This window comes from Takifugu rubripes, chromosome 8 (assembly GCF_901000725.2).
Source record: "Takifugu rubripes chromosome 8, fTakRub1.2, whole genome shotgun sequence".
NCBI lineage: Eukaryota > Metazoa > Chordata > Actinopteri > Tetraodontiformes > Tetraodontidae > Takifugu > Takifugu rubripes.
The window spans coordinates 12189280-12213373 of NC_042292.1; the positions used below are offsets into that span (position 1 = coordinate 12189280).

At 40.8% G+C, this 24094-nt stretch overlaps 1 protein-coding gene and 1 pseudogene across 1 annotated transcript; both read right to left on the bottom strand.

Moving 5' to 3' along the window:
• Positions 1–1889: 1889 nt before the first annotated feature.
• Positions 1890–3817, bottom strand: LOC101063704 (uncharacterized). The gene is made up of 6 exons (XM_029841071.1): positions 3763–3817; positions 2969–3655; positions 2332–2457; positions 2201–2244; positions 2007–2105; positions 1890–1898 (listed from the first exon to the last, which is right to left on the bottom strand). Exons 1-6 carry the CDS (start codon positions 3809–3811, stop codon positions 1890–1892), a joined length of 1014 nt encoding a protein of 337 aa, XP_029696931.1. The 5' UTR covers positions 3812–3817.
• A 2799-nt stretch (positions 3818–6616) lies between these two features.
• On the bottom strand, positions 6617–11928 carry LOC115250842 (uncharacterized; annotated as a pseudogene).
• Positions 11929–24094: the final 12166 nt, after the last annotated feature.

Consider the following 24094-nt stretch of genomic DNA (forward strand, 5'->3'; position numbering starts at 1 on the left):
ACAGTGGAGAAAAAAGGGACCAGCACGGTGGCGATACGCACAACGGGGCACCAGAAGTCGTCGTTCACCGTGGTTCTCCGCTGCCACGGAAATGGACAGAGCGCTGGATGAAGGAAGGCGAACACTCCTTCACAAAGACTATGAGGCATATGCGGGTGGATTGTAGACGCATGGGCTATGATACCGTCTTCATGTATTGGAAGAGCTTTCACAAAAGCCAGCATGAATGCTGAAGCGGAACCGGTCGGGGAGTCTGATTCAGATGATGAAGAAGAGGAATTTTGGATTAAGATTAAGATTAAGATGAACTTTATTCATCCCCGTGGGGAAATTGAATTATAGTAGCAGCATATACAGAGTAAAGAGACAGAATAAATAAATACAGATAAGATTAGAATGTTATGAGCATATATACAGAATGTTATATGCTATATGTTATGGGATGTTGGACATTGAAATAGTGCAGCTGTTTAATTCAGATACAGACGATGAAAACTTTGATGGTTTTGTGGCGGAAGAATTAATATTTTGTTCAATAAATGTATCGAAACTCACCGTTTTACTTCCGTTGTCATTTTTTACTGTATGTTTTAGCATGCGCCTAATAATAGCACCGTATTATTAGGCGCCTCAATGTATGTTTTAAATACATAAATAGCACCTGCAACTGAGACTGCGCCTTTTATTACAGTGAAAATACGGTAGTTCAAAAGTGCCATAATCATAATATTTTCAAAGATTATGATTATGCCATAACCATAATATTTGTAAAGATTATGCTTTATGATTATGGCACTTTGTGATCAGTAATCACAACATGATGAAAGTGGCACAACACAAGGGGAGACACACATGAGGTGAACTGACACAGGGGTGGCACGGTTATGTAGGGGCTAAAATGGCTGCCACAAAGCAAGAAGGTTCCTGCAGTCAGGGGGTTTTTTTTGTGCAGAGTTTGCCTGTTCTCCCCGTGTCCATGTGCATTGACATTAGAAGTGAATGAGGGCATGAACAGTTGTTTGTCTTTGTGAGTTAGAAGTGGGATAAGCGGCCACCTGTCCCCTAAAAAGAGATAAAGAAGTCGAAGACTGATAGAGGGATGGACAAAAATCCCTTGGCCAGTTTTTTCACAATTCTAATAAAACTGTTGAAGGTCTTTTGTTGCAAAATAAAATTTTAATTGATTATATATTAACAATGGCAGCTGTGACTGCTTTTCATCATGCTGAATGCTGATGCACCAATTAGGAAGCTAACCAAGGTCTGCAGATTCAAAAAGCAGCAGACAGATGTCAAGGTTTCAGTTGTATTGGGAATCTTGAGCAGGTAGTAATTTTTAATTAAATCAAAAATTAATGTTTGTATTGTGTTCAATTTTGTTATCTGTTTTGTTAGTCTTTATGCCCCAAGTTTCACAAAAAAAAGGTCAAAAAGATCAACAAAGAGAGCTAAAAATTTTCTAAACTGCTGGCAAATTGGATCCGAAATAAGCAAAAATCGTTCTCTTTCTCTATGAGCTGGTCATAGTGTTAAAATCGTTCCGGGAAGGAGAGACCACGGTGGCCACAGCAGGAGTACGCCAACCCTTTGGATAATACTACCCCTGCCTTAGCATTTCTATGTATCTAAGACATAGCCTGCTGCTGTTTACATGGTCATGATCACATAATGGAGCATTTGTCTCATCCAGTGGGTGTTTTGGTCAACTTAATAGTCCGATGGATATGAATGCTTGTGAAAACGATTGTTGGAGCTTTTGACTTCACAAATTAAGGACTGCAACAGCACGATACAAGCTTTGTCTTCATAAAATGAATATAAATATATGGAGGTAATCTATCATTTGTCGACATGGCCAGAAAAAACAACTTTATTAGGAAAACTTTGCCTCATCGAGACTGATAAATGATACAATTGAAAATGTAGAAACCGGTATGAGTAAATACAAAATACTTAATTAGGTCCTGTGTTAACCTGCAATGACAACAAGACATCTACAGCCTCACAGCAGAGTACACACATTCATTCTGTCCGTTCTGCATTGATCTGTTGGGCTGGTTGTTCCTCAAAGCTGAATAATGGAGGTTGTTTTCCTCTTGGTAGCCCTGGAGATATGTGATAAAGGGTAAGTTAGTGTGTGTAAATAAGGATTATTTATACATATAAACTTTAAAAAAAAAAAAATCAAAATTGTCTCCACCTCTGCATTTGCTCTGGATGAAGCTTGGACTCTTGATTGAGAGTCTGTTTTAAAACACAGAAAGAGATTTTTTGAAAAGTAATTTTCCCAGTTTACCTTTAAGAATCTTCAAAATATATTGCATCAGTTACCCAGAGAGTGATGACTGTTTTTCCTCTTTGTCATAAAAACTGAAATGGATAATAAAACAACCACAATGATGGTAAATATCCAGGCCGCACTGAGGAAATACACCAAAACAAGATGGTTTCCTTCATCTGTAACGAGATGCATCAGAAATTGTGATATCCGCGATGCCGTTTCAGACAATCATTTAAGTATTTCAACAAATTTGTCTTCTCACTTTATATTAAGCTAGTTATGATGTCATTACTGTGTAATTCAGGGAGACAATAGACATCGCCAGTCACAAATTATTTTATAAAGTAACAATATAGAAACAGAACCTATACTGACATAACAAGGAATGAGTTAAAGTGATACTTTGACCACAAATATTATGTTTCTCCTCATTTCTCCTCATTTTAGATACTGAAAGCTCTGTGTAAACAGAGAGTTGGGGGATATTTAGGCCATATCTGTTTGAACTGGTAAATTTTTCGATAAAACACTATATATAAACCAACTGAACAGAGCTAATTAGGATAACCTTTTTATAGACAATTAAATAAATTACTGGATGCTGGCTTAATATTTTTAAAACTAGATAATATGTAAATTATTTCTACAATATTCAGAAAATAATCTGCCCAAAATTAGAGCACTCACCCTCAAACACCAGCTTGTTTCCATTTCCAAACAGAATGTGTCCACATGCTGCAACAGCACAATAGTAGGTCCCAGTCTGAGAAGTGTTCAGGTTCTTCATGGAGAAGCTGTAGAAACAGGTGTTGGTTTTCCTCTCACACTGCTTATTCCTGCCTGTATGGCTGTACATGAGTCCAAGTTGAGATAGTCCAGAGTTTCTGAACCAGTAAACAGTGTGATCCCCATCACAAGTCCACCCAGTATGTACTGTACAATTCAGCATCACAGAACCTTCTGCTTGGATAGACTGAGATGCTGACTGATTTCTGGTCAACCCTGAACCTTCTACAATGACATTATGACCTTCTGTAAAGTCAAATACATCTAAATACCGATTTACACAGTAATAGGTGGCTGAGTCTGATAACTTCAAATCTGTTATTGTCAGATTACTTCCTTTGATAACAACATATCGTTGGAAACTTGGATTGGATTTTGAATAATTAACAAATATCCAACGTTGACTTGTTATGCTGTATGTACAGATCAGAATCGGCTTCTCTCCCAGAGTTTCTTTAAACCAAGAGATCTTGGTAGAAACATCACTTTTGTGAAGACACGGGATAGTCAGGTTCTGTCCAGGTTTGGCCAAGTTATAATTGGTCTTCCAATTCAAAGATGGAGTAAATTCCATTGTAGATGTCTGAGCTAAAAACAAAATATAATTAGAAATGAACACCATTTAATGTTTAAATCTAGAATTTTGCAAATGATGCCATAGATAAACAAAATACAAACAAAAAAGAAATCCTCACCAAATTTCTCCAAACATATCAGCCAGAAAATCAACTTTGCAGATGTCATCTTGCTCCAAGTTTTGGGCTGAGTGAAGAGAAGACTGGTCCTTTTTAAACTGATAAATGCTGCACTCGTATCTGATTGGGCAGCCGGAGATGACTCGAGGGTGTGAGATACAGGAAACACGATCACTTGTAATGTCAGATTTGCTTGATAAAATTGATGTTGGGCAAATTAAAGGAAGATTTAAAGGTTAAAAAAACCCACAAGAAAAAACTTTGGATTCCCTTAAGAATAGGATTTTGCTTCATATATAAATAGAATTCAATTTGAGTTGAGTTATAATGTGCATCATTTCTAACCAATCAACAACAACCAACCAACCAACCAACCAGCAATCATTCTTTTTTTATTTTTTTTCCATGTTGCAGCAATGCATCCAGTGAATGCTCACTAATTATTATGACAGACAGCTTTTGGAAAATGATGCAGCAACGAGGGGTAGCATGGGCTCAAACAAGATTGTTCACGTAAGAGGGAGCAGATTACGGTATTAGTCTGTCGGTCAGCATGAATGACATGATCTTAATGTGGGCAGGTACAGTAGACCTCTATCAGCAGTGAGGTGGCATGGGCCTGCTTTCGTTGGACTATCTGAATTGGTGGAAATATGGGAGATCACCATGACTTGTATCAGCATTTGTAGGTTTAATGGCCTGGTTTTTCTGAGGTTGGATATGGCAAAGTGATGGGATGACAGGGAGACTGATGCTACATGATCACAAAACCTCAAATGATCAACAATCATGACTCCAAGGTTTCAAACAGCCTCGATAACAGGCAGGGGCCAATTTTGTGATCTATGTTTTGATGAATGGATAGTTTTGCCAAGGAAAGAAGGAGCTCATTTTCACCATGGTTAAGTTGAAGGTGGTGGCCCTGCATCCATGCGGATATGTCTGAGAGACATGGTGAGATCTAGTCTGAGCCTGAGGGTTAGTCTGGGGAAAATGAGACACAGAACTGGGTGCCATGTGGAAAGCAGTGGTATAAAACACCATGGGAGACCATGGGATGATTTGCCTGAGCAATGTTGCGTATATGGCAAAGAGCAGCAGCCCCGGCACCGATCCTTGGGTGACCCCAGTGGAGAACTAGTGATGAGCCAAAAGTTGATCATGCCACGACACCCTGAATGAATGCCCAGATAGGTACAATTCAAAACAGGAAAGTCAGAGCAACACCGCATAGGTGGCCCTGGCCCATAGACAGTGGCCCTGAGGAGAAGACAGCAAGAGAAGCTGGAGGAGGAACTGATGAAGATGTAAGCACTCTCTGTTGCACATGGATAGAATCAACACGGAGTATATCAGAGGAACTGGAATATTGTGTTTTTTTAAGCCTATAAAATCATGAATTAGTCCACTATTAACCTATATATTAAACAAAATGTATGTACTCAAGTGAATGTGTCATTATAATCTAAAATATAATCTAATCTAAAAATGTTTGCATACAGACAATTCGATGGATAAATGTGCTTAATACAAACAGAAATAACACTATTGACAAGAACATGTTTTGATGTGACTGCAATGGGGATCACATTATCATTACAGCAATGTCATTTTCCTTACACTAGTTGTCTTTGAATGCCAAAGTCAAGAGAGTGAAGCGATGTAGTTTGACTGCTGTGTGTTAAGACACAGCAAAGACTTCCTGTTTGAAACCACCAAGACAGAAGGGGAAAAGTCAAGCCCAAAAAAGATTCTGACTGTTACAAAAAACACATTTGGGCATTTTAGACAATAAAGGGCTGCAACTTTATTTGAATCTTATTTTAGAAGAAGATTGACTGCAGGACAAAATATATAAGTACAGGATTATTTTTAAACATGTCAAAACTTTAAGTGTTTTGCATCATAGTCTAAAAACATGGCTGTACGTATGGTAACGTATGAATGGTATGGTATATTACTTGATATTTCTTTACATGATGTGTATATAATTATGTAATGTTTTATTCCAAGAAGAAGAAGAAAGAAAGAAAAGAAATATCATTGCAAATGCAAAAAGAGACAGCAAACAGGTCGAGCAGTAACTGATGTTGTGGTTTTGTTTCTACTGCACAGTGTCACATGTGTGGGGGTGTGTAAGCTAACACCCTAACACCTAGGGTGTCTACATAAGTTCTCATCATACCCTGTGTGTCTTATTGAGATAGACAAGTTCTACAATTTATATGCCACACTAAATTAACACCTGCACATTCTGGATTATTTACAGTCTTTATCAACTTTAAGGATATTTTTTTGTAAAATAAGAAACATTCAACAGTTGCAAGTGCTTGTTGGAAAAGTCACCACCAATCTCTTTGGTTTTAGTGACATTTAGCTCCAGTCAGTTGTTGCACCAATCAAAAACCTGGGGAAATAAAGCCCTGGAGATACAGCCTGTGGCAGATACCGACAGCAGATACAGCAGGACCATGTGTAAAAGGGGTGGTTTTGTACGATAGCTTGGCTGCTCTAATGTCATGTTTAACTTCTCTATTGACTTCCTTCTTCTCAGAAACAGAGCATGTGAAAAAGGAACTTTTCTTTCTGCTGAGGATTTCCTTGAGCTCCTTTTTATCCTTGTGTGTCCCTGCCATGGCCTATCACCTAATGCATATGGCCCCAGACCCTGCTGCAAGACAGACTCATGTCTCTGTTTCATGTTTGGACAATCTGGGCCCATAGACAAAGTCCCAGCCATTGGTCGCGCACCAATGTGCTCCAAACACAGGCCTAGGCCCCCTGGTCACTAAGTGGGACATGCTGTTCCTAATTGATAATGTCTTTAAGATCTGTGCTTTATCTGGTCCTCCACCTAGTACCCTTTCCCATCGGAGGCCTTATGAGGGGCAAATTAAGACAAAACAGATTCTGGGATGTTGAGGACACTTAAGCTCCTCCACCATAATTCGTTGGTAGTTGGAGGACAAGACAATCAAGTGTGTGTTGGTTATTTCCTCCTTTATTGTACCAAGGATCCTGATCATCCTGAACAATGTAGAATGTACACAATAAATTAAATATCTATAAATCAACCACAGAAGAGCCTTTTTCTATTTTGTGAGTTTTCTGAAACTACAAGATATCTAAAATTGTTGAAAATGGTCATTTTTCTATTCTACTGCTTTACACTGAAGTAAACACATTCAGTCCAGGTATGTTCTCTGTTCATCTTCTTCTTCCACAAAACAGAACCATCTGCATCTGGACAATCCTGTAAATGACAACAATGAACTCAGTGCATTTTGAATATTTAATGAACGACTTTATTCTGACTAATAGAAAATACCTTTGGTTTGGACAGAGGTGAGAGTCTTACATGCGATTCTGAAAAATAAAATGGAATGTTAGAAATGTAAAATTACGCTCTAAAATAAGCCCAGAAGTGTAATTAATCACACCTTTATAATTGCAGCTGTGACTGTTCATCACGCATACCGAGAAAGCCAGATACTCTACCAGAAAGGTGCTGAATGATGATGCACCACACAGGAAGTAAACTGAGAACTGAGAGTGTTTATCATCTGTAGATGAACACAGCAGCAGACAGAGGTCAAGGTTTCAGTTCCATGGTGAAGAAGAACAGGCAGTAGAGCTTGAACAAGTACAGTTAGCGATTTACTCCAACCACCAGTTCCGTTGAATACGTTTTTCTCAAGTACCCAGGCTCTGAAACCAATGAGTTGAGGTGGAATGGCCTTTTATTGCAAGTTTAAGGCAATTAAATAATTGTTTTTGAGGTTCATAATCTAAATCCAAGTTATCATTGTCAAATTCCTAGTTTGGCTACAATATTTCCACACAAAGCTTTTGTTCAGGTATTTGCAACTCAGAAATAAAACTTATCATAAATTGCACCTTTTCGCTGAGGAGTCACCTCTCTACAGTCACTGTGAACATGTCACACTGCTTTGAAACATGTAATGTAAAGAACAAAGACTTTTGTGCTAGTAGCCAGATTTGCCAAAAACCAGACCTGGTAAAACTAGTGGCTTGCCATGCTCATTTCTTTTTTCATTTTTGTGACTTTGTTGACTTTTATTATTTGAGAGATGAGAACCATTTTGTTGTGGCTCGGGTTTCTCGCCTCCTCCCCCCACCTGCAGGATCGGCAGGCAGGGACGGGCCGAACTCTGATGAGCGCTGAGCCTCTGGCGCACCTGCAGCGCATTACCTTAATTCAGCGGCTACTTAAACTCCCCTCTCTTTGCCTCCGGTGCTGAATTGTTGTTTTGCCACAGCGTCTAGCTCCCACCCTCTGTGCTCTCCAGTTTTTCACCTCCTGTTTTCTGTGTTTACTTCCAGCGTGTGAGTTTGTTCCAGTGCCTCGTCACTGCGTTTTCGTTTGTACTTTTTCTCGACGGTTTTTCCCTTTTATGGTGATTTTTAGTTCATAGATTTTCTGTTGTTACTTTGCTAGAGTTGTTTCCGTTGCTACTTTGATTGATTCCTGCGTCTTGCACCTTTTTGTTATCAATAAAGAGCCGTATCTGCTACTCTGCATCTGGGTCCAGGCCTCCTTGACTTCCCATAACACATTTAAGTTAAATATAATTTGTATGCATTTGTGACAGCATTTTTGAGACAGTCTTCATGTTTGTATGCTCATATTTTTCAACAAACCACTAATACGTAACAAAAAAAACCCTTTTGTGTGTGTGTGTATAGTTAATATATATATACACACACACACACACACACACACACACACACATAATAAAAATATATATATTGTGTGTGTGTGTGTGTGTATGAACTAATCAATTCAAATTCCTGAATCCAAGTTAAAGTCATAACAGTCGAAACTCAGAATACCGGAGTCATGAACATAGAAGGTAATTCACCCTCAAAGACCTGTTTGGTAGTGATGGGACGATGATACCTCAAGTAGTGTATTGACACACTACACAAACTGTGTCGGCACTGTATTGATACTGTGTTGGTCACCTGATAGTGACCCCTGCAGTAGTTATAAAATGATTGCAGGTAAAGGAATTCCTTGTTTGCTAAACTGAGTTGCTATGTAAAATATAGCAAATTTGAGTTACAATTCAGAGTTACAATTTTTTACTTATGTACACACATTTGTTAACTGTTAAATCATATGAAATAAAAGACAAAAAACTTATGAATTTTTATTGAGGAACAAAAGTTTTTGGAGTGTCTTTGCTCCAAGGCGATTTCTCCTCTTAAACACCAGCTCCCCAGCCTTAGAAAATACTCTTTCACACGGTGCAGATGACGATGAGGAGCAGAGAGCTTTAAGTGCAAGTTGATGCAGATGTGGATATGTTTTCTGGTGCTCTCACGAGTATCTGCCAATTCTTCATTGCCATGCCGAGGTCTGTAATGCCTCAGCATTGATGAAGTGCTCTTATTGATGTAAGACACCTACAATAAAATAAAAAGTGAATTTATCTGAAAACAATTCAAACCTCTTACCAGAACAGAGTAAAAACTGTAAAAGAGAGTAAAAAAAAAGGTGGCACATTGCATTCACTTGTTAAAAAAATAGACACCCTATCTCATGATTTTGAGATCAGGATCTCGTTATTATGAGATAAAATGAATAAAGCAACTGTAAGGCTCTTTAACTGACTATCATATGTATCACAGGTCATTCACTTGATAAAGTGAGTGCAATGCGCCACCGTTAAAAATTGTATATAACAGTAAACAATGCTCAAAGGAGAAAAAGATTTCCCTTGTTTGGAGTCACAAGATAAAAATTATTCCACATTGGGGAAAACTTCTTAGAACGATCCATAATTTCGCAACTGCAAAACTCCATCCAACAAACCCACGACATGTCGATACCGTTTGTTTCCTTTGACGCGGCACATCCAAATGATACAATTCCTGTATCGGTCACGTGATTCTTTCTTAAAGCAATACACGCACCGATACGGGGTTTCACTCTTGAGCTCTCGGCACAGTGCTGACGCACCAGTGTCGGTCGTCCCATCACTACTGTTTGGTTCCATCTCCATGTAAAATTTTAAATGGGCTATAAATGTTACATTTCCTCCACATTTTAGAAACTAAAAGCTCCATATAACAGAGAATCAGGGGATATTTAGGCCATATCTGTTTAAACATAAGGTTAATTTTTCTAACAATCGCTATATATTTTGAAACCAACTGAACAGAGCTAACTGGGGTAACCTTTTTATGGACAATAAAATAAATTTGTGGATTCTCGCTTATTTTTTTTTAAAAACTGGATATTATGTAAATTATTTCTACAATATATATAAAATAATCTGCACAAAAATATGTAGCACTTTAACAACTTAACGTATAAACCTTTTGAATAAAATGATTTCAAACACACTCACCCTCAAACACCAGCTTGGTTCCATTTCCAAACACAATTTGTCCACATGCTGCAACAGCACAATAGTAGGTCCCAGTCTGAGAAGTGTTCAGGTTCTTCATGGAGAAGCTGTGGAAACAGGTGTTGGTTTTCCTCTCACACTGCTTGTTCCTGCCTGTATGGTTGTACATGAGTCCCATTGTCCAGAGTTTCTGAACCAGTAAACAGTGTGATCCCCATCACAAGTCCACCCAGTATGGACTGTACAATTCAGCGTCACAGAACCTTCTGCTTGGATAGAATGTAATGTTGACTGATCTATAGTCAACCCTGAACCCTCTACAATGACATTATAACTTTCTAGAAAGTCAAATACTGTTAAATACTGATTTACACAGTAATAGGTAGCTGAGTCTGATAACTCCAAATCTGATATTGTCAGATAAGCTCCCTTGTTACCAGGATGTATTTGGAAATGTGGATTGGTTTTGAAGTCATTAACAAATATCCAAAGTTTACTTGATATCCACTACGTACAGATCAGCCACGGCTTCTCTCCCAGAATTTGTTTAAACAAAGAGATCTTGGTAGAAACATCATCTCTGTTAGTTTCATGAAACACTTGTTTGACCACTTTCCTTTTGGCATTTATAATCGCTTGTGTCATGGGGGGAGAGCTGTTGTGTTTTTACTTCAAATTAATGAAGAAAGCCTTGATATATACACCCTTCTCCATGCTGTGCCTTTGTTTTTTGTATCTAGAATTCCTGCTTCTGCAGACACTTCTACTTCCTGTTCAAAACCACATGTCATTTACCTTTCAACCTTTTTTCACACTAAATTACGATGTGATTCGTGTGTGACCTTATATCAACAGCATGGTATACCCACAATGATTACATTGGTCCTGACGTGATGGCATCATAGAGGTACCTGTTTGCAATAGTATAGTTATGGTTGACTTCATGTGAAATTAACATCACCCCAAACTCAGACTGGTGTCACTACATGAATAAAAAAAGTCTTTAATCTATGAAACATATTTTTACAAAGATCAATCAATAACATCACATTCCCGTATGTCAATATTTGAGGTGTGCCTTAAATTGTTTTATGTTGTGCAACATCCTATGCCGTAGTCTGATGATGTGGCTGTATAGATTATACTGATGAGGTAGCCAATGGACACAAGATATTTCTCAGTGTTTCTTCTGTGGTCTTGCAAGTTAAGCCCTTGGGCTTCTGATTCATTTCTTCTAACCTTTGAGTGTTATTCTGACACACACATTCTAAAACATTTTCGTATTGTTACAAGTTTTAAAATATTTCTCTACAAAATAAAACCACAACAGCAGAACACACATTATAAATTGAGCATGGCCGAGTGGCCAGTTTGAATTAATTTTCAGCTAAATATCAAGCCTAACTTTTGCTTGTTTTGAATGTTGTAAACTGGGGGTCTACTCGGAACAGACTAAAACATATGGCCACTGGAGCGATTCGATTTAAATGGCAAATTGATCATGTGGTGCAATGGAAGGTACAGACAATGATTGTTCAAGTATGTGGAGAGTATGTGCAAGTATACAAATGTTTGTTGTTTTGTGAGGTTGTGTGCATGGGGGGGATGCAGGTATATGTATGTTAGTGTGTAAAGACATTGTGGAAGACATGCATCATCCCAGTTCTTAAGAAGAATCCTCCCAGGGAGCTGAATGTCTTCTGACCAGTGAAACTCACCTCACACTGCAGCACGGGACAAACTCAGCATGATAGTAGTGGACCTGGATTCCTGGTTCTCCAGCTACCATATCTCACCGACAGGCCACGGTATACCAGGCTGAAAGACACTGTGATTAGCAGCACAGGAGCACCCCAGGGCACAGTGCTGGGCCCTCTACTATTAACCCTGTACACATTAGACTTTTACTACAACTTTGAGCTGTGCCAAATTTAGAAGTTTGTCGATGACACAGCCATTGTGGGATGCATCAGGGACAACAAAGAGATGAAGTAACAACAATCAGACGGAGCATAGGAGCCTGTTCATGGAATGCCTGGAGCCACATGAACCATATACACCTCAACACCTCAAAGACAAAGTAACTAGTCACTGACTTTGGGATGTCTAGACCAAAACTATGACCAGCTCTTAGAGAAAGAGTTGAGGTGGAGGCTGTGGAGTTCTACAAATACCGTATTTTCATCAAATCAAATCAAATCAAATCAATCTTTATTTATATAGTGTCTTATACAATCAAAATTGTTTCAAGGCGCTTTCCAGAATCCCAGGGCCTGACCCCAGACAAGCAACAGTGGCAAGGAAAAACTCCCCTTTAACAGGAAGAAACCTTGAGCAGGACCAGGCTCATGTAGGGGGACCCTCCTGCTGATGGCCGGCTGGGTAAAGAGAGAGGAGAAGGGGGAGGACAGGTAGAGGATAGGATAGGTAGGAGAGGAGAGGAGAGGGGTAGAGGAGAGGAGAAGTAGAGTGAAGGGGAGGTAGAGGAGAGGAGAAGGAGAAGGAGGAGGAGGGGAAAGAGGAGAGGAAGGGAGAGGAGAGGGAGAGGAAAAGGAGAAGGGGGGGAGAGGAGAGGAGAGGAGAGGAGAGGAGAGGAGAGGAGAGGGAGAGGAGAGGAGAGGAGAGGAACAGAGCACAGAAACACACACAAAAAATATGATATACAATCACTTCAGCGGGGCCGGAGGTCATTATGCAGCTCCGAGGGCGGCGATACCTGTAAATAAATAGGGGGGGGGAGAAGCAGAAAAACTACACAAGAATCAACATAATTAGTCTGCTTGATGAGGAGAGGAAAGGAGAGGAGAGGAGAGGAAACCATGACCCAGTGGAGTGACAGAGGCCTGTCAGGTGATCATGTTTCCGGACCCCGGCAGCCTTGGCCTATAACAGCATAACTAAGATGTGACCTAACGATTAGACGACCCCCTAAGTATGATAATTTGTCTGTCTATGATAGTAACTGGAACTACTGAATTAGTAACAATAAGCTTTTTCAAAGAGGTAGGTTTTGAGTCTGATCTTAAAAGTAGCGATGGAGTCAGCCTCCCGTACCTGGACAGGGAGCTGGTTCCATAGCAGGGGGGCCTGGTAGCTAAATGCTCGGCCCCCCATTCTACTCCTAGAAACTCTGGGAACCACTAGTAGACCAGCATTCTGAGAGCGGAGCGGTCTATTGGGCTGATAAGGTATCACTAGCTCCTCCAGGTAGGATGGAGCTAGGCCTCTGAGGACCTTGTAGGTCAAAAGAAGGGTTTTAAAAATTATTCTAAATTTAACGGGCAGCCAATGAAGCAACGCCAGTACAGGAGTAATGTGATCTCTTTTGTCAATACCTGTCAGAACTCTGGCTGCAGCATTTTGGATCATCTGGAGACTTCTTAAAGAGTTGTTTAGACACCCTGATAATAAAGAGTTACAGTAGTCCAGCCTGGAAGTAACAAATGCATGGACTAACTTTTCAGCATCATGCCGCCTCAGCAGCTTCCTGATCTTTGTGATGTTCCTCAAGTGAAAAAAGACACTTCTAGAGACTAATTTAATGTGTGAGTTGAAGGAGAGATTTTGATCAAAAGTTACTCCTAGATTCCTCACAGAGAGACTAGATGTTAATGAGATACCATCTAGAGTGATCATGTGATCTAATCTATCCCAGAGAGGTTCAGGACCAAACACCATGACCTCAGTTTTTCCTGGGTTAAGGAGGAGGAAATTTGAAGACATCCAGGACTTTATGTCTTTAAGACAGGTCTGGAGCTTCACTAACTTCTCTGTCTCCTCGGGTTTCATGGATAAATAGAGCTGAGTGTCATCAGCATAACAATGAAAATTTATCCCATGCTGTCGAATAATGTTCCCTAAGGGAAGCATTTACAATGTGAAGCGGATTGGTCCAAGTACAGAACCTTGAGGAACTCCATGGCTAACCCTACTGTATGAGGAGGGAACACCATGGACATAAGCAAACTGGTATCTATCAGATAAGTATGATCTAAACCAGTCTAGTGCTGTCCCTTTAATCCCAATCACATGTTCCAGTCTCTGTAATAGGATGCTGTGATCAACTGTATCAAAAGCAGCACTGAGGTCCAGCAGAACCAGCATAGAGACCAGTCCATGATCTGAAGCTATAAGAAGATCATTAGTAACTTGAAGAAGTGCTGTTTCTGTGCTGTGATCAGCTCTAAAGCTTGACTGAAACATCTCAAACAGGCTGTTTCTCTGCAGGTGCTCCAGTAACTGAGTCACCACCACCTTCTCTAGAACTTCAGAGACAAAGGGAAGGTTGGATATTGGCCTATAATTTGCTAAGACATCAGGATCCAGTGATGGTTTTTTAAGCAACGGCTTAATCACTGCCACCTTGTAACCTGACACTAAAGAACCATTGATCTGGTCCAGGATAGAACTGCCTATCAATGGTAGAACATCCTTTAACAGGTGTGTTGGGATGGGATCTAAAAGACACGTGGTGGTCTTGGATTTCTGAATTAGCGATGACGCCTCAGAAAAATATATAGGGCTGAAGGAGCTTAAGGGCTCGTTGGAGACCCTGTATGTTCCCACAGTCGGCACATCTGGTGATGGTCCAGTTGTTGGGATGGCCTGGTTAGCTTTCTCTCTGATAGCTAGAACTTTATCAGTGAAGAAGCTCATGAAGTCTTCACCACTAAGGGAAGAAAGGATACGTGGATCTAAAACACTGTGACTCTTAGTTAATTTGGCCACAGTGCTGAAAAGAAACCTGGGGTTGCTCTTATTTTCCTCAATCAAAGAAGAAAAATAAGCTGTTCTAGCCTTACGGAGGACCTTTTTGTAAACTAATAGACAGTCTTTCCAGGCTACATGGTAGCTGTCTATTTTACAAGAATGCCACTTCCTTTCTAGTCTTCGCACTTTCTGCTTGAGGGTCCTGATATGTGAATTATACCAGGGGGCACACCTCCTCTGATTTACTATTTTCTTTTTCAGGGGGGCAACAGAATCAAGCGTGATTCTCAGTGAGGCTGCTGCACCTTCAGCAATAGAGTCAACCTCAGCAGGGCTAGGATTATAATGACTGATCCCTAGTGAAACACACGGTGGTCCTGGGATCAGCACAGGGATCACTTCCTTAAACTTAGCTACAGCATTATCTGAAAGACATCTGCTATAGTAAGACTTTGTTCTGAGCATAGAAAAATCCTTAATCATAAATGTAAAAGTGATCAAAGAATGGTCTGACAGGACTGGGTTCTGAGGGAACACTGACACATGTTCTACCTCAGCACCATAAGTCAGGACTAAATCTAGGGTGTGGTTAAAGCTATGAGTTGGTTGGTTTATCTGCTGGAGGAAACCAAATGAAAATGGCAATCGAGCAATCTTAATATTTTCGCTTTATGAGGAGGCGGCATCTCTCCATACGCGCGAGGACAACTGTTGTGCAGCAGCTGCCCGCGGATTACCAAGAGAGGGCGGCCATCTTCCGCACCAACTGCCGCGACAAAATAACCGAGCCCAGCCACATCACCAACATAGATGAGATCCCTTTGACTTTTGACATCCCTTTGACCCACAAAGTGGAGAAAAGGGGACCAGCACGGTGGCGATATGCACAACGGGGCACGAGAAGTCGTCGTTCACCGTGGTTCTCCGCTGCCACGGAAACGGACAGAGCGCTGGATGAAGGAAGGCGAACACTCCTTCACAAAGACTATGAGGCAGCGGTGGGCAAGTTATGCCACCATATGCGGGTGGCTTGTAGACACATGGGCTATGATACCATCTTCATGTATTGTAAGAGCTTTCACAAAATCAACGCTGAAGCGGAACCGGTCGGTGAGTCTGATTCAGATGATGAAGAAGAGGATTTCGGGATGTTGGACCGTTTTACTTCTGTTGTCATTTTTTACTGTATGTTTTAGCATGTGCCTAATAATACGGTGCGCCTTATATATGTTTTAAATACAGAAATAGCACCCGTAACTGAGACTGCGCCTTTTATTACAGTGAAAATATGGTAGTTCAAAAGTGCCATAATCATAATATTTTCAAAGATTGTGATTATGCCATAACCATAATATAATATTTGTAAAGATTAGGCTTTATGATTATGGCACTTTCTGATCAGTAATCACAACATGATGAAAGTGGCACAACACAAGGGGAGACGCACATGAGGTGAACTGACACAGGGGTGGCACGGTTATGTAGGGGCTAAAATGGCTGCCACAAAGCAAGAAGGTTCCTGCAGTCAGGGGGGTTTTTTGTGCAGAGTTTGCCTGTTCTCCCCGTGTCCATGTGCATTGACATTAGAAGTGAATGAGGGCATGAACAGTTGTTTGTCTTTGTGAGTTAGAAGTGGGATAAGCGGTGCCGTCGAAATCCTCAGAAGTGTACTCAGACAGGCGCAGACCCGAAGCCAACGTTGCTTTTCAACCTTGTACAAGGGGGGCTCCGCTCCGTCACAGACACGTCTGCTGATCGCGCTGTCCCGGAGAGAGTCCCTCTCCCCCACCCAAGTTGGTTCTTTTATTAAACTCAGCACAAGACACAGTAAAAGGCGTTTCCATGGTTACATAGTTTACATCAGCTCAGTCATGTTGCACATATTTTGGCTATATCGAAGCGGCCCTCAGCCTGCGCACAGGTGCACAGCCTTGAGAGCCCTAACCCAAACAGATATCACACATTGTTATTCTGTTCTCTTCACAAACAAGCTCACATAAAGTTTCCCAGTTTACCCCAGTTGACCCTTCTCACATTTATCCATGAAACTACTCTACTTTAATTAAAATAGCTATAGCATAAAAGGCAATTCGCGATATTTTACAACAGCGGCCACCTGTCCCTTAAAAGGGATAAAGAAGTTGAAGACTGATAGAGGGATGGACAAAAATCCCTTGGCCAGTTTTTTCACAATTCTAATAAAACTGTTGAAGGTCTTTTGTTGCAAAATAAAATTTTAATTGATTGTATCTTAACAATGGCAGCTGTGACTGCTTTTCATCATGCTGAATGCTGATGCACCAATTAGGAAGCTAACCAAGGTCTGCAGATTCAAAAAGCAGCAGACAGATGTCAAGGTTTCAGTTGTATTGGGAATCTTGAGCAGGTAGTAATTTTTAATTAAATCAAAAATTTATGTTTGTATTGTGTTCAATTTTGTTATCTGTTTTGTTAGTCTTTATGCCCCAGGTTTCACAAAAAAAAGGTCAACAAAGAGAGCTAAACATTTTCTAAACTGCTGGCAAGTTGGATCCCAAATAAGCAAAAATAATTCCTGCAGTTCCGGGAAGGAGAGACCACGGTATGAATGCTTGTGAAAACCACTGTTGCAGCTTTTGACTTCACAAATTAAGGACTGCAACAGCACGATACAAGCTTTGTCTTCATAAAATGAATATAAATATATGGAGGTAATCTATCATTTGTTGACATGGCCAGAAAAAACAACTTTATTAGGAAAACTTTGTTTCATTGAGACTGATAAATGATACAATTGAAAATGTAGAAACCGGTATGAGTAAATACAAAATACTTAATTAGGTCCTGTGTTGAGCTGCAATGACAACAAGACATCTACAGCCTCACAGCAGAGTACACACATTCATTCTGTCTGTTCTGCATTGATCTGTTGGGCTGGTTGTTCCTCAAAGCTGCATAATGGAGGTTGTTTTCCTCTTGGTAGCCCTGGAGATATGTGATAAAGGGTAAGTTAGTGTGTGTACATAAGGATTATTTATACATATAAACTTTAAAAAAAAAAAAAAAAATCAAAATTGTCTCCACCTCTGCATTTGCTCTGGATGAAGCTTGGAATCTTGATTGAGAGTCTGTTTTAAAACACAGGAAGAGATTTTTTTTAAAGTAATTTTCCCAGTTTACCTTCAGGAATCTTCAAAATATATTACATCAGTTACCCAGAGAGTGATGACTGTTTTTCCTCTTTGTCATAAAAACTGAAATGGATAATAAAACAACCACAATGATGGTAAATATCCAGGCCGCACTGAGGAAATACACCAAAACAAGATGGTTTCCTTCATCTGTAACGAGATACATCAGAAATTGTGATATCCGCGATGCCGTTTCAGACAATCATTTAAGTATTTACACAAATTTGTCCTCTCACTTTATATTAAGCTAGTTATGATGTCATTACTGTGTAATTCAGGGAGACAATAGACATCACCAGTCACAAATTATTTTATAAAGTAACAATATACTGTAGAAGCAGAACCTATACTGACATAACAAGGAATGAGTTAAAGTGATACTCACCCCCACACACCAACTTGGTTCCATTTCCAAACAGAATTTAAAAAATTTATATGCCACACTAAATTAACAGCTGCGCATTCTGGATTATTTACAGTCTTTTTGAACTTCAAGGATATTTTTTTGTTAAATAAGAAACATGCAACAGCTGCAAGTGCTTATTGGAAAAGTCACCACCAATCTCTTTGGTTTTAGTGACATTTAGCTCCAGTCAGTTGTTGCACCAATCAAAAACCTGGGGAAATAAAGCCCTGGAGATACAGCCTGTGGCAGATACTGACAGCAGATACAGCAGGACCATGTGTAAAAGGGGTGGTTTTGTACGATAGCTTGGCTGCTTTCATGTCATGCTTAACTTCTCTATTGACTCCCTTCTTGTCAGAATCAGAGCATGTGAAACAGGAACTCTTCTTTCTGCTGAGGATTTCCTTGAGCTCTTTTTTATCCTTGTGTGTCCCTGCCATGGCCTATCACCTAATGCATATGGCCCCAGACCCTGTTGCAAGACAGACTCATGTCTCTGTTTCATGTTTGGACGATCTGGGCCCATAGACAAAGTCCCAGCCATTGGTCGCACACCAATGTGCTCCAAACACAGGCCTAGGCCCCCTGGTCACTAAGTGGGATATGCTGTTCCTAATTGATAACGTCTTTGAGATCTGTGCTTTATCTGGCCCTCCACCTAGTACCAGAGAGAAGAAATGGACCACTTCTTGTCAAAGTGACAGGTTGACCTTTCCCTGAACCCGCCCACATCTGTCCCCCCCCCCCACCTCCCTTTCTCCCTCCCGCCTCCCGCCATTCTCCCTTGCCCACCTGTTTTTAATAAGGAATGGCGGGAGTTACAAAACAGTTACAAATCAGTTTTGCCATAGTCCTGGCATATCCATCTGTGGGCAACATGAGTAGTTCTACATCCGTGATTGGTGAGACGGCTGTGACCGTTATAAGAGAATTGTGTGGAAAAGTAGTTGAAAAATCCACGGTGTTTGTACAGCGTTCTCAGGCGTCACCTTCTGAGCCTTTGCAGCAAGAATGGTCTTTGGAGCCTTATAGTCAAACAGGGAGTTTTGGGTATGTGTTCCGTTACAAGACGGGGGAGTTGATTCTCTATCAGCGGGAAGAATCTTCCAGTGAGGGGCCTATGTTGTCGGCTACGATGTCTTCCAATGACTGGGGTGTGTTGAAACTGATCAAACCGGGAATGGTGTGTGTGTGACTGAAGAAGGCTGTGAAGAAAGAAACAACACAGAACAGAAACCTTCCACAGAACAAACATTTTGTGAAACATTTGTGAAAACTAGAGAAGAGAAAACTATTGGAGAAAGTTAGACTGTTAGAACCCTAACATTGTGGTTCAGAAGAAAAGAGAAAAGAGTTGGTGGCCTCAAGTAAGAAATTTAGGGGCCTACGTTGTCTTCCGGTGTCCGAGGTGTGTAACTGAAGAAGCTTAAATCCCCTGGAGACCTGGAGGCCCTCCTGGAGAAAAACATTCTTAACATGAGTTATATCGCCTGAACCTGTTGTTTGGTAGAGTTCCCGTGTAGGGACTTATCCCCATCGGAGCTACATCACCACCAGTTGGTCCACCGGGGCAGTCGTCAATATCAGACTTTTCGGCGCCAATCAACTTTTTTTTTTTTTTCCTTCTCGCCAAGCATTGTAAAGCGAATATATACATGATCATCTCACAGTCATTAGCTCAGTCCTCCAGAACTTCATCGGAAGCTTCACCGTCTGCGAGCGCGTGTAACAAACAAAGATGGCTGCAAAGATGACTACCGGTAAGCCTCAAATTCTTCCCAAACTTTTTCTCTGTAGTTTTCTAAATAGTTTTAGAAAACTATTAATGAATGAACTATTAATGATTAACTACTATTTACGAATAACTGTGTTTTAGAAGTTACAGTAGAGGTTCACCATATGCCAATTTATCCTGGTAAGCAATCCGTGATCTTTTTAACCTGAAAGTTGTTCTATTTTTATTCTAGATTTTTAAGTGTAACTTTCTGTATCTTTAAAGTCAGCGCCGATGAGTTTGAAGGAATAACCCTCACGCAAACAGACATTGGTATTTTACATACAGTTTTTTTTTTTTGTTTTGTTTTGTTTTGTTTTTTATGAACAGCTCAGTTGTTCATAGATTGCTGAAATATAACTTTTTATGATACATTTTTCAGATCTGTTAGCCAGGGCTGAAAGATTGGTATCCGAAGACAACCAAGAAACTGAAAAAGCAGTAAAAGCATTGCTGTGTTCTGAAACCCCACCCCCCGTGCAGGGGACAAATTGCTGTGTATCTGAAATTGGTGAAATTGAGATTGAGAGGGAAACCTCGGCACTTCAACATGGGACTGACTCAAGTAAGCAGACGAACAAACTCTCCAGAAGACGTGTGAGACAGCCAGGAGGACCGAAGTCGACTGTACAAGGTAATATATTTATCTGTGATTAGAAGTATATACAAAATATGTGCCGTTTTGATGATTTGTATTTTAACGATTTTCCCCCTCTGTCTAAACAGAACCATCAAAACAGAACCTTCAAACGTGCGCCTCTCTGAGCACTGTGACTCCCACGGCAGCTCCACTCTCCCGTGAACCTTCTGCCCCTGCGAGGAGACGTAGAATACGGCAAGCGTGTACCACTCTGACCCCTGTACTTACAGCGGCACCAGATCCTTTCGAACCTGCGAGGCCGATAAGGAGACGTAGGAACCAGAGACACAAGTCTAACATTGTTAGGAGATTGTTTGATGGTATATTTTATACTATATCTTCTTGACTAATAATAATAATAATATATAAAAAAAAAAAATAACTCATCTCTCATCTAATTACAGATTCAGGGTTGAGATTAAACGAGAGCGTTCCTGAACCGTCCTTCAACAGGGTCGAGGGGGATACGGGGGGCAACGATCATCCCCAACAACAGCACAAGCACCACGAGAGCGTTCGTCAACCGTCCTTCAACAGGGTGGACGGGGATACAGCCGGATACAATCATCCCCAACAACAGCACGAGCACCACGAGAGCGTTCCTGATCCGCTCTTTGACAGGGCTGAGGATACAGGCTGCTACATTCATTCCCAACACCCCCAAGACAAGGTAGTGCTGGAGATTTTCAATAATGTCATACGGTATATTGTTTCCTCCAATTGTAACCAAAGGTGTACTAAAACAGTGTTGAAAAAGTTGTAATTTTTTTTTTTCCTTTTTCTGTCTTTTGTTTAAGATATGGATGAGGATTTCAATGTTGAATATTTTAATCAAGTACCGATTGTTTTACAAATAGCTGTTGATCAATTAAGTGATGAGGATTTCAATGTTGAATATTTTAATCAAGTACCGAATGCTTTACAAATAGCTGTTGATCAATTAAGTGAAATTCCAATCTCCATTCCAATAAATTTACATTTTACAGAGCAAAATGAAAACGTCCTAGAACTTGACACCTTACAACTCATAAATGATGCCCTCGAAAACCTTAATGCAGTTAATGCAGTAGAGTTTGAAAATCATTCTCCTTCATCAGCTCTCCACACGCAAAGTGATCATGTCTTACACGCGGTAACAATCAGATCAGAGACGGATTCATCCGAGACACAATCGGCTCTTCCTAACCCCCCTCCTGAACAGGATGAGAGGCCAGGAGAAGGGGGGTCAGCGAGCAGCCCCTCAGCCCATCTTTCTCCTCAGCAAGGGGGAGGAGGGCTAGGAGAAAATCCATCCGATCTCTCTCCTGAGCGGGGTGAGAGGTTTTTTAATGATTTTATCACATGGAGAACAAGACGCTCCTTTAACATTCCCACTCGGGGAAATGTGCCTGACATTGCAACATTCTATCGAGATGTAACAGGGGTTATCAGCGAATTGGTGGATGTTGCCAGACGACATAGTAGTCGCAATGATTTCATACAGTTGGAGGTGGTGGGTGAAAACGTACACAATCATGTTACAGTTGCTGTGGATGAACAAGGTGAAAATATTCTACCGGCTTTTAATGGAATGCTAGATCGGATTGTGCAGTCAAACGGTATCATTTCATCGGATGAGAATATAGAATTCATCCTTCACGTGGTGCAGAACCCAGGAGGAGGTGCCAAACGTAAGATGGAGAAAACTCTAGACTGTGAAATCATTGACAAAAAAAAGACGTCACTTATTTATCGTAGACAACAGAGACAACCAGCTTTGCTTCGCCATCAGTCTAGCTCACGTTATCTACCCGAAACTTACTGAAAGAGAATGCCTTGATATTGCGAGGAAGTTGCAGCATCAGGCTGGTTTAAATGATGAGACCCCCGTCACTTTCAGTGACATTGGTAAATTTGAAAATATTCTGGGGCGTAAAATTGTTGTGTTTTACAGAACATGCCACAGTAAACCCCTCTCACATTATGAGACAAAATTCTCTGATCGTTCCAATCAGTTGTTTCTCTTTTTACTACAAAATCACTATTATGGGATAAAAAATCTCAAAGCCTTCCTGGGGTCGTCAGTCTGTAATTATTGTTACAAGACTTTTAAGCACCCCTATACCCACTTTTGTAAAGGTTACTGCGCAGTGTGCAACGATCCTGCCTGCCCCACAGAAGGGTTCAACACAGTGGTTTGCGCTGACTGTAACAGAACGTGTCGCTCACCCTCTTGTTTCACCAGACACAAATTGGTCGGTTCAAGCAGAAAGTCCAGCCTCTGCGACCAAATCAAAAAATGCGCACGATGCGAACTATACTACAGTGTCAATTTGTCGTTAGACGATGCAAAGCATCGCTGTGCGGTGAAAAAATGTAAAATCTGTGGTGAAAAACTGCAGAGCGACTCTAAAGTCGATCATAGTTGTTACATTCCTACCCTCCAACCAGACATCTCACATCCTGATTTGGTTTTTTATGATTTTGAAACATTTGTGGGTCAAAATGGAGAGCATGTTCCTTTTTTAGTGCATACAAAAACATCCAAAGGTGAAGAGAAGGCGTTTTATGGTCTTGACTGTGCTAAAATGTTTATTTTGCATTTCAGGAAGCCACGATACAAACAGAACATCTTTATAGCCCATAATGCCAAGGGGTTTGACAGTTATCTGGTGTTAAAAGGTATGTTGGAACTGGATGTGACGCCACAACAGATTCTGATGAACGGGAGTAAAATCCTCAGTTTTGAGGAATCCCATTATGGTCTCAAATTCATAGATTCCCTGTCATTTCTCCCCATGCGTCTCAGCGCTATGCCCAAAGCCTTAGGATTCACTGACAAGACCAAGGGGTATTTCCCACACAAATTTAGCTCAGAAATTCACCTCAATTACGTGGGGCCCTATCCCGTTCCGTCCGACTACGACGTAGATCGCATGACGGTGCGCGAACGGGAAGAATTTGACCCGTGGTACAACGAGGTCAGCCGCGGTACCTTTGACTTCAAAAAGGAGGCCTCGCTGTACTGCAAAAATGATGTTGACATTCTCACCCAGGGCAGTCTTAAATTTAGAGATCAGTTCCTAGGTGAGACGGGGGTAGACCCTTTTGGTTCTATCGCCATAGCCGGAGCCTGTATGAAGGTGTTTCGCACCAATTATCTGACTCCTAACACTCTGGCTATCCCCTGCCCGCACAACTATTTGAATCAGAGCAAAAGATTCTCTAGCGCATCGGTTCAATGGTTAGAATGGTTGATGCACAAAGAAAAAATCT

What these genes read in the sequence shown, in the direction of transcription:
- LOC101063704 (XM_029841071.1), bottom strand. Translation starts at nt 3,811, where the DNA reads ATGACATCTGCAAAGTTGATTTTCTGGCTGATATGTTTGGAGAAATTT. An exon ending in GATATGTTTGGAGAAATTTG is followed by an intron (nt 3,656 to 3,762) that starts GTGAGGATTTCT and finishes TTTTGTTTTTAG; the next exon opens with CTCAGACATCTACAATGGAA. An exon ending in AAACAAGCTGGTGTTTGAGG is followed by an intron (nt 2,458 to 2,968) that starts GTGAGTGCTCTA and finishes ATCTCGTTACAG; the next exon opens with ATGAAGGAAACCATCTTGTT.